Below are 11562 nucleotides of genomic sequence, written 5' to 3' on the forward strand. Positions count from 1 at the left end.
GGAGTAGGAATACTGGCTGGCTAAGCTGGCTAAAGCCCAGGTAGAGGCAAAGCAAGCCATTAAAACAGAGTTTGACTTTTACCGCCATCTTTTTTTGTGACTGAGCTGAGCGGAGTTAGGGTTTGCAAGCTGCCATGATCCTCAAACTTTTTAAACAGGGGGCCAGTTCACTGTCCCTCAGACACTGTTGGGGGCCGGACTCTAGTTTGAAAAAAATATGAACAAATTCCTATGCACACTGCACATATATTTTTTCCTTTAATTTTTTTTATGGGGGCCTCCAAGAGAGCGGGACCCTAAGCTATAGTTCAGCTTATACGTAAATCCAGCACTGGTGGGGTGTGTTGTGCCGGATTTGTGGTGCACCTGTGGGGTGAAACTAAGAAAAAGGGATTTGGGTGAGTGGGTGTGAAGAGAGGTTGGAAGCACTTGTGGCGGTGCCAAGAATGGCGAGAAGGGGGTTAACAGAGACCCTGTCAAAGAAGGAAATGCCCAGATGGCAACAGAAATGCAGCAAAGCGCCTCCGCCTGAGTTCATGAAATGCAAAAGCGGCCTTCGGCATGTATATCATGCATGTAAATCTCTCCCTGTCCCAGGCAGCGGGATGTTTGGGGAGGGGGCTAATGGAGACAGGCAGGCTGGGAGAGGAGGGCCATGGGCCCGTTGGACAGCAGCTGGTTCAGCAATTGCTGGGCGGGCCGGATTCAGGACCCTGGCAGGCCGGATTCGGCCCACGAGCTATAGTTTGAGGACCCCTGGCCAAGACCAGCAATTTGCAACTGAGAATCATAGCACCTTGCAAGATTTTGCTATACCCAGTTGCAAATGCCATCCCCACAGAATGCAGGTCTCAATTTGAGTTGGGCAGGCTGAAAGGGGGCTTGAATTACTGGGGGTGGAGAGAAGAGCCATTTCCCCCCTGGCCTGCAAACTCCACATCCCTAACCCACCCACCCCTTTATTGTAAGAAGTCTTTATTTAGACTTTGCTAATCAGCAGCCTCTTAGAGAGTAATCTATCTGTGTTGAAGGTATCTGAAGAAGTGTGCATGCACACGAAAGCTTATACCCAGAACAAACTTAGTTGGTCTCTAAGGTGCTACTGGACATATATTCTTATTTTTTATATATTTCAACTGTGTTGAAGACAGCCTAGCTAGGAGGGTTTGGGAAAGTTGCTGTCACCTAGTTTCAACTAGTTTCAGTTCCTTCATTGGCAAAATTGGGTGGCATGCCAACTTTCCTGTTTTAACCATTCATTTTGAAGCCAAATGGAAAGTAAATGTTATCTACAACTTTGCGCTTGGGGATCTTATGACATTGGTTTGTGTTGTTGGCATCCATCCATCTCAAGAGACAATGGAGTATTTTGTGTGTGTGAAGGTAATCAGACGACCATTGCTCCAAGTTGGTGTTGACAATGTGTGTTTGGTGCTGCGCAGAATGCAACAATTGCGGGGTTTCTGCCCATACAGAGAGATAGTTCTTGCGCCGTGTTCTGGTGATGGTGCCTGGAAGCAAAACATTTTGTCCCTTACATGCCCCTCCAACCCCAGCCGTTCTCAAGAGAATTTTGCATCTTCCTCATTCAGCTGCCTTTTCTATCAGGAACAAGGAGCCAGAGGCCACTGTCATGCCGAGATCTTATGACTTACTAGCATTTGATCTTAATAAAACGTTCCTGACAAAGTCGGATGCCAAAACCCAGTATCTAGAAAATTATATTTGCAGAAACACATAGAGAGCTGCATTATCTTTCCCTCCCCGCTTCCCCCGTACGTAGTTCGCAAAGTCCATAAACTGGATTTGCAGACAAGGATGCATGTCTTGGGTTCAGGGCGAATGATGGAGAATCTGCAAATGAGTTTGTTCAGAAAGCTTGTTGGAATGGGACAAAAGACAAAAAGAACAAGTGCCAAAATAAACATTTCTGTGTTTGATTTTGAAGGCATTAGGGGGGGCGTGGGGGGAGAGATTCTTTTTCTAATAAAATAGTTTCTGAGCTCTGTCATCCTGACAGCCTAGGCGTTTCACATCGCTGCCAGAATCAAATCCAACCCTCCAGTAATCAGAGAATCCCATGTGTCTGTTTCCGGGGGGTTAGGGGAGAGAGAGGGAGAGAGCTATAGAAAGCTGTAAAGAGGGATGTTGACCCAGTTCTGGGTATATTTCAGTACACATTCTGGGACGGGCGCTTTGCTTTCTTCTGTGGGAGATCCTGTACTAACAGTCAGTCCTTCCAAGTGCTGACCTCTGCACTGCTTGACTGCAGGAACTTTTCACAGAACTGATTTTTCTCCGGAACTGCAAGGGGAGGGAGAAGACAGGAAGAGCTAATGAGCGAGCAGACTGACTGTCTGCCTTTCTTCCTGAGGAGGTCTGGTTGGTGATTAAGGTTGGAACTAGATGTTAGGAAGAAACAAGGGGCTGCCATCAAAAATGGCAACCTCATGTCAAGTTGCCTCCTCCTCCCGCTCCCCATAGTGTGCAATAATAGCCATCTGTGACATGCCGATCCTTGCGTTGTACATTTCCTCCGTCTCCAGCAGCTGGGGATGTAAGAAGGCAGCAATTCCCATTCCAGCCTGCGTTCGTCACAGGCAGCGCTTTCTCCATTCCGCTGCAGTTCGGTTTCCGCCAAGCTATTTGTCTTACCCCTGCTAATTAATGCAACATAACATTCATCTCGGTGTAAAGGAAATGTCAGAGTTATGTAAAAAGAAGTCATTGATTCTGCATCACTTGTGAACTTAAAAAACAAAAATGATTTGCCTGAGTTCCAACTTGCAGAGACAAACATGCAAACTACAGCAATTTCTGCTCCCTTTTCCATTTTCACTGGAGTTCTCTCACCAGTAGCAGCCAGTGTTGTGGAGAAGCCGGGACAAGAGGGGGCCTCTGACTACAAGGTCACACTATTTGTCCAGCCCGAGTCTCCAGATTTCATTGGACTGCAAATCCTATCATCGTTGACCATTGGCCATGCTGCCATGTGTTGATGGGACCCAAAGTTAGGGAAGGCTGATCTGGCCCAATATCAATAGCTGGTGACAGCACTTCAGAGTCCTTGATATATTTTTACACCACCCACAATCTAATCCTTTTAATCACAGATGCCAGCAATTAAACCTGGAACTTTCCTCCATGCAAGGCACATGCCCTACCAATGACTTTCATTCCTTCCTCTCCCCACATCATAAGTTTCCATGCATTTATTTTCTCACATTATACACCTTGCTTTTCATCCATCATGGATCCCAAGATGGCATGCATTTTAACCATCTGGGCCCTTACCAGACCCAATCCCAAACATGCTTAGTGTTATGTACTGAAGTTCTCACCCTGGGCCAGCAGGGGGATACTGTAGATAGTTATGCAAATAAGGGATCGAAAGTGACGTTCAGTGATTGGATAGTTTTAGAAAATTGTCACAGTTACGTTGTACTGGAGCTCTATATAAGCAGGCTGACTGAACCCTTCAGTTCAGTTCAGTTCTGGCCTGTGAATAAAGAAGAGCTGTTTGAAGAATCGCTGTGTCGTCTGATATGTTCACCCACAACTTAACACTTAGCGTCTTCAGTAACGGGGTGGCAAGACATTGCAGGGTAGAGGAGAGAAGGAAGGTGACACAGGATTGCTATGGCAGCTTGTCTGAAGAACACAAGAATTCTCAGACTGAGGGCCAGGATTCTGTTTCCAACAGAGGCCAGAGAGATTTACATGCTATCACCAGCCAAAATCATGTACAGATAAACTCCCTTTGTAAGTGGAAGTTCCATTCAGCTGGCCTGTTTTAAAGCCGTATTTAATAGTTGCTATTCTCTCTAGCGCCAGCTTTATGCTCAAGTTGACCTCCATTCCATGTTGCCATATTGCCCTCCAGGGAGAAAGGCAAATGGCTGACTGGAACATCTCACCACAGGTTCCTCTTTCAAAGGGCTAGCCTAAAAATTGCTGACACCGTTGAGCACAGAGTTCCCCAAAGGTTCCAGACTCGTGCAAGAATTTGGCTTGGACCTGAAAACCCAAACTTTAGCCGCACGGGGCTGCAAGTTTCAGTCAGTCACTCGGTGGGATTAGTCAACTAAAGCTTTAATTGCAGAATTTGAAAGCATGCTAGTTAAGCCACATAACACACTCGCTTTGTCGAACGGATTCTGTTTATTCTCCAAAACGAGGGGGGGGGTAAAAAGGATTACCGAGTTCAGACAATGAAAACTCCCAGCTACATCAACGCTTTGTTGAAAGATTTCAGTACTGCTGATGTAATGAACAAGCTTACATGTAGCTCTTGGCTCTGCTATTATTAACAAGTAGGTGTGGTTAAAATCACAGCTGAAGAATGCCAACCGACTAGGGCAGCAGGGAGTGTGTTGCTGAGGTGTTGGAGTGCCTGCTCAGTGCAGGCAAAAATACCGCAAGGCAACAGAGGTTTGCAGTGGAGAGGAAACAAACAAGGATTGCTCAGCAAACAAAATAGTGCAGAGAAGGTTACTGGAAGGTAGAAATTTTGAAGCCAGTGCTCTGGCCCTCCAGATGTTGCTGGACTGCAGTTCCCATTACCCCTGGCCATGGGCTATGTCGGCTCAGGCTAATGGAAGAGTCACGCCCTCTCTCTTTAAAATGTTGTCTCATGGAGAGAATCTGTCACCTTATTTCAGGATCCTCAAGGGAAAAGGGCTTTTTTTTTATTGAGATGTTGCAGAATGTAATATATGCAAATTTAATCAGTTAAAAGCCAAACAGTTAATCAGCTAAAAGATCTTGGTTGACAGCCCTGCAATTTATGACCAAAACAATGCCTAATTAATATTTATGCAGCTATTTCAAAGTGAAAAGGTCTTTTTGGATCGTTTCTCGAACACTGTTTTCTGCTTTTTAAAGGGATTGGCCTTTTTCAAGGGAGAACTTGTCTGTGTAACATAACATTTCTTCTTCATGGCTCTGCTAATGTTATGTGGGTGGCTCGCCTCAAAGTAAGGCCACATCCTTGCATTTAAAGCACCACTGTGCCACATGAACAGTCACGGCTTCCCACAAAGCATTCTGAGAACTGTAGTTTGTTAATAATGTGGAGAGTTGTTAGGAAACCCCCATTCTTCTCATAGTACTACATTTTTTCAGAATGGTTTAACAATATATCCGTTTTCCCAGGAGACCCTGGGAATTACAGCGTTGTGAGGCGAATAAACTAAACTACGGTCCCAGGATGCTTTGGGTGAAGCCATGATTGTTAAAGTGGTTTAATAATGCTTTGAATATATGATGCTGATGTGGCCTAATAGTCCCACATATAGGAGCTCGCCCAATTCTTGTAAAAGCCTATCTAGAAGCACAGAATTGTGAGTCAGAAGTGACTCTATCTTGTCCTGACAACATCCCCAAACAGTGCTTAATCACCATATATTCCCACAGTACCAATTTGCCACTATAGTACTATTTTTCACCACCAACATTTTGTGTGTGGTAGCAGCAGGACCTCCCTAATATCTTCTACGATATCAAAGAATCACAGCAAGCACCTACTGGGTTCCACAGCTTCGGAAACAAGAAGTTAAAAGGTTGTCCCCAACTCTTCCTTCCTTCTTCCCTTGCCACAAAGCAATTCTTCCAAGACCTGTAGGATGAATTTCCATTCCACAAGGGCTATAGGTCGAGAAACGGAAGCCGGAAAATGTGGGATCAAGCCAAGGTCACCTACTGGCTACACAAGTGAACAGAGGTTTAATCTCACATCTTTCAGATGGCAGCCCGTTAGGTATTTAATAGGCCAGACCTGCGATTACTGTGTGTTGGCATGGCGTTTTCACGTTGCACAAACATTGCTAGAGTGGATCATGCCTTGTCCCTTGTGTGCCTGTGCACTACTGCCCTCTCCTGGACAGAAACAAAACTGCTCCTCTTCGTATCACACACACATTGTACAAAAGGCCTCTTTTCAACTTCTAGTTTCCATGGTGAAAACTTGTACTTGTGCCTGTTCTCAGGTCCGGTACGCATTATGGCAAGAATTTTGCAGTGGATCTTCATGCTCCAAATGACTTGTAATTAGTTGGAGGTGGGGCATAAATCCTTCCTATGGTACAAATATAGAACAAGTATATAAAGATCAAGCCTTTTGCTTGTAAAATGAACAGAAAGCTAAATACCGCCCAACATATTGGGATCAAAGGCTGATTTAGCCAATATCTCCAATAACTCCAGATGTGCTGATATTACCATTCTCAAATCCCTCACACAGTCATACATGCAGTAACCTTTCAAAGCCATTCATTCAGACTTTGCTGCTGTAGCCAAGAACAAGTTTCATCACAGTGGTTGAAAGGAAGGGGGGGACTAGCAATTCAGAGGCTTTTGAACCCTATTCTTTCTTCTTAAGCAGATTTTCAAGCTTGTCTTCCAAAGCACGACAGCTGCAAACCATAAAAAGGTTGAAAGAGAGAATCTGACAAACTTGACCAAACTGTGGACTTACAGAAAACATATTGGAGACTGAGTGCATCACATGGACCATATGACACACCCACACACCTGTTCTAGAAGCTTCCTATTTCTGTTTTCCATCATGAGTCACCAGAAAGCTCTGATTGCTTTTATGAAGTGAACACTGCACACTTAAAATGGATTAGATGGTTTAAAATTCTGACAGGATCCTGTATTTTTAATCCTTAAGATGAATTATGCAGATATAGCAAAAGCAACAGGCAAACTAATGGCTATTGCTACTTGAATCTTCTTCACAGTAAGGAAATATATTATTTCCTTTTGAAAATCACTTGTTTCTTCCCACATCACATCTGACCAGAAGGTTACATATGTATCTACGTGAGGTAAAACCTGAGGAAATATTATCACTCCCATTGACCAATCTTTACATTTGCATATGAAAATTCTCACGCTGCTTTCTGAAATTTTCAATTTGTGCATGGATATTCAAAGAACATCATCATCATCATCATCAAAATTTGTATACTGCCTTTCAGCTGAAGATCCCAGGGTGGTTCGCAACAGAAAAATGCAGGATGAGAATACAAAATACATAAGAAAATAAAACCAATAAATAAATAACCCCCCAGTCACATTTAAAAAGCCATAAAATGTCAATCAGCCAAGGGCTGGGTTATAAAGAAACGTTTTTGCCTGGTGCCTAAAGATATGTAATGAAGGCACCAAGTAAGCCTTCCTGAGGAAAGCATTCCACAAACAGGGATCCATCACAGAAAAGGCTTGTTCTCATGCTGTTGCCTTCCCAACCTCTCATGAAGGATGGGCCTCAGATGATGATTGCAGGGTCCAAGTTGGTTCCTATGGGGAGAAGTGGTCCTTGAGGTATTGCAGTCCTGAGCCGTTTAAGGCTTTACAGGTCAAAACCAGCACTTTGGGCCCAGAAACTAATTGGCAGTGCAATCAGGCCAGGATCAGTGTAATATGCTTAAACTGTCTTGCTCCGTTGAGCAACCTGACCACCGAATTCTGCACTAGCTGAAGTTTCCGAACCCTCTTCAGGGGCTGCCCAATGTATAACACATTGCAATAATCTAAGCTAGAGGTTATCAGAGCATAGACAACAGAAGTTTGGCTATCCCTCTCCAGATAGAGGTGCAGCTGGGCCACCAGCCAAAACTGATGGTAGACACCTCATGCTACTGAGGACACCTGAGCCTCAAGTGACAACAAAGGATCCAGGAGTACCCCTAAGCTACAAATGTGCTCCTTCAGAGGAAGTGTAACCCCATCAAAAGCAGGCAATCTCCCACCCATCTGGTCTAGGGAATTACCCACTAACACTGTCTCAGTCTTATCTGGATTGAGCTTCAGTTTGTTGGCTCTCATCCATTCCATTACTGAGGCAAGACACTGGTCCAGCACTTCCACTGCCTCACCTGCAGATGTAAAAAAATAAGTAGAGTTCTGTGACATAAGCATACTCCTGACAACGTACTCCAAAACTCCAAATAACCCCACTTAGTGGTTTTGTGTAGATGTTAAACAGCATAGTTATGTTTACATAAAAGTTAGGTATTTTAAGTTAAGAATTAATTTTCTAGTATGGTGGTAGATTTGGGCTTGTGGTAAGGTTAACTGTTGTCAGGGCTCCATTTCTGTTTGGATGATGCAAAATTCAACTGAGTGAATGAAGGAACAAATTATTTTCAGTAGCTTTCAATTACTCAGCTCTCAAGCAACTGTTGGGTGCATTCTGATGAATAAGAAGACATGTTGGTCATTTTTAGCATAATGTCCATTCCAAAAGTTATTTATCTGTGGCATAGTTTGTTTGGAAGGAAGAATCTCATATTTTGAATTTTCAGATTGCTGCAAAAAAATCATTTTGGTTTTAGCGTCTTCACATATGGCCTGAATAATGTGTATTAGTTGGGGGGAAATGTGTGAAAATGCAGACACAAAGCAATAGCAAATAAACATTTAGATACAGCCATGGTAAGAGCGGCCAATGAGATGGAACAGAGAGTACCTAGAGGCTGCCATTGCTGACGGGTGTCTGAGGAGGAGGAGGGGGGTTCCTTTGCTCTTTCCAGCTGCTGTCTAAGGCAGCAATGGAATCAAGGGATTGGCACGAAGTGCAGACTACCTAAATACACCTACTTTGATGGAGCGCAATGGGGACAGTCACCCAATAGCCCCTGTCCCTTCATACCAGTCCCCATCCTTGGTACCGTCTAAGTAATGAAAAACACTCAGTAATGTATTAGGTAAAGGTAAAGGGACCCCTGACCAACTCTGGGGTTGTGGCGCCCATCTCGCTTTATTGGATGAGGGAGCTGGCATACAGCTTCCGGGTCATGTGGCCAGCATGACTAAGCTGCTTCTAGCGAACCAGAGCAGCGCACGGAAACGCCATTTACCTTCTCGCCGGAGTGGTACCTATTTTTCTACTTGCACTTTGACATGCTTTTGAATGGCTAGGTTGGCAGGAGCTGGGACTGAGCAACGGGAGCTCACCCCGTTGCAGAGATTCGAACCGCCGACCTTCTGATCGGCAAGTCCTAGGCTCTGTGGTTTAACCCACAGCGCCATCCGCATCCTCAGTAATGTATTACATGCACACAATTACACTGCCTTTGTAGAGATCCAGCATCAGAGGTCAAATAGCCATGTTTGCAGTCCAATACCATTGAAGAAATGAACAGAAACCACAGTCTTTAATTCTTTTTCTTTCCCCTCCCCCTTGTTTCCAAAAGGACTCTCTGCGGATGGTGGGGCCAAGCGGCAAGAGCATCTCTCTCGATTTTCCATGCCTGATCTAAGCAAAGATTCTGGAATGAATGTCTCAGAGAAGCTGAGCAACATGGGGACCCTGAATTCCTCCGTCCAGTTCAGGAGCGCCGAGTCTGTCCGGAGCCTACTTTCCGTTCAACAGTACCAAGATATGGAAGCCAACCTGCACGACCTCACTAACCCCATTGGGTACAGGGACACACCGTCCCGTGGAAGGATGCACCAGAGCTTTGACTATGACGGTGGGATGCCAGGGAACAAATTAGCTGGGCAGGAAGGTGCCCGGCATCCCCCCATGAGCGAGCGCACCCCAAGACGAACTAATCTCCGAGATGACGACCGGCGGTATCGCCCCCACAGGCCCCGGCGGTCCAGGCGGTCCCGCTCAGACAACGCCCTTCACCTCGCCAGCGAGCAGAGCTACAAGTTGAAAGAAAGGCCCTCTCTGCGAGCCAGGGAAGACTACGATCAGTTCTTGCAGCAGAGAAGTTGCCGAGAGACGGCAGAGCAGGGCGCACGGAGAAATCTGTACGGCCAGTGTCCAAGGACCGTATCGGACCTTGCTTTGCAGAACCACTTTAGCGAAAGGTGGGGACCCTACTTTGCTGAATACGACTGGTGCTCGACGTGCTCCTCCTCCTCCGAATCTGACAACGAAGGCTACTTCCTCGGGGAACCGATCCCGCAACCCAGCCGCCTCCAGTACGTCACCGGTGAAGAGCTCCTTCACAAATACGGCTCCTACAGCATGCCGAAGTCTTCCACGCTAGGTGGTCGAGGACAGTTACACAGCCGGAAAAGGCAAAAGAGCAAAAACTGCATCATAGCATAACCACGTTGCCCAAGCACAGTGTTGGAGAATGTAACTACTTCATCAACTTGCACTGTTGTAGGTCTTAAAAGTGCTTTTCATTGTAACGGAAATACCTGGCGAGCTGGGAGCTGTAAGAAGGAGGTCATAGACAAGGGTCTATAAATAGTCATAATCGTTGGCATGGTGAATATGTTTTGCACATTTTATTTTGGGGATGGAGGGAGGGATAAGATTTATTTTAGCATGTAATCGTCACAAATTTACCTCCTTCCCACAAGTAGCTGCCACCCACTTAATGCACAGTTCACCCTCATCTTTTAAGTTGCCATTGTTTTCTATAATCAGCTTCTAGTTAATTTTCTCTCTCTTGATTTTCATTTTCATCACCTGCTTTTGGTCATTCTTCTGCCAGATTGTGTAAGTTATTTCCATTATTGTTCTGTAAATGCAAAGAAAATGAGAGTTTGGAGAAAAATATTTTTGTATTTTGTAATATCAGAGGAATTTCTGTATCTTAGGAGTCCCTGGGAAACTCATGCATATCCATCATGCTTTTCAGTTAGAGCTAAACAAACAGAGCTTTCTCTTTTGCCATCAGATTTTTTTTCTGGATCAGCAAGGCTTTCCTTTCTGCACCTGCTCTAAAAGCAAAAGAGCCTCTTATAAATTCATTAGCTCTTGCGGAGGCCTACAGGGTTGCTTTTAAATAATAATAATAATAATAATAATCTACTAACACTTGCATTTTATGTTATTCTGTAAAACAAATACAGGCGTCTGTTACCGAAACGAAATAAAAAAAAACAAACGTTACTGTTTTTCCAACGACATTTAAGAAAAACCCGTAACCACCAAATGTTTGGAAAAAGAACCCAGGTCTAAGAAGGAAGTTTACATCTATTTGGAGAGGGCTGGAGTCGCTAAAAAAAAAATAATTCAGCTACTTTTGGGAGGATAGACCAAAACAGTTGTAAATGGTTCAGTTGTGTGGTGTCAGCATGAACTTGTTTTGAGTATAGAATTGTTTTCTGGTGCTCTAGTTTCCTGGCATTTGTTAACTGCTGTTCATTACCAAGAGGTAACTTCAACACTGCCTTCTTCTGAAATTCATAATGAAACGAATACATCCTAATCATGTCAGACTTAAAGCCTACCCTTGGGAGATAAACACTTCAAACCCATTACGAAGGCAGTTTGAAGGGCCTATCCTCAGGGTAGAATGGAGTCCATTCTTTGGAAGTAGAACAAAGCAACAACAGCTTCAACATGGTAGTTATATACATAGGGCTCAAAGTGTACTGTGTGCTATGGTGGATGTGATTTTTTTCTCTGTATGCTTTAAACAATTGGGAGATTGACACCCAGATGTGTTCTATATTGTTTTCAGATGAGACAGCGGGAAAGAAGGAAATTCTTTTTTTCTTTTTTCCCCTTTTGGTTGTTGTACTTTTTACTACAGGGCTGTAAAACGGGTTTCAGTGGACCCCCAGCTAAATAGGATCTTGCCA

General features: G+C 44.4%; 1 protein-coding gene across 4 annotated transcripts in view; it reads left to right on the plus strand.

Moving 5' to 3' along the window:
- The window catches only part of PRICKLE2 (prickle planar cell polarity protein 2), a 259828-nt gene extending 249461 nt beyond the window's left edge, over positions 1 to 10367 (plus strand). For all 4 annotated transcript variants that reach the window (XM_053378303.1, XM_053378306.1, XM_053378304.1 and 1 more), the window contains one exon: positions 9204 to 10367. In XM_053378303.1, the coding sequence (XP_053234278.1) occupies positions 9204 to 10072 (869 nt within the window). In that variant the 3' untranslated portion in view covers positions 10073 to 10367. The remainder of the gene's footprint in view (positions 1 to 9203) is intronic.
- The last annotated feature ends 1195 nt before the right edge of the window (positions 10368 to 11562 follow it).

The sequence above is a fragment of the Podarcis raffonei genome, chromosome 2 (genome assembly GCF_027172205.1).
Source record: "Podarcis raffonei isolate rPodRaf1 chromosome 2, rPodRaf1.pri, whole genome shotgun sequence".
Lineage (NCBI taxonomy): Eukaryota > Metazoa > Chordata > Lepidosauria > Squamata > Lacertidae > Podarcis > Podarcis raffonei.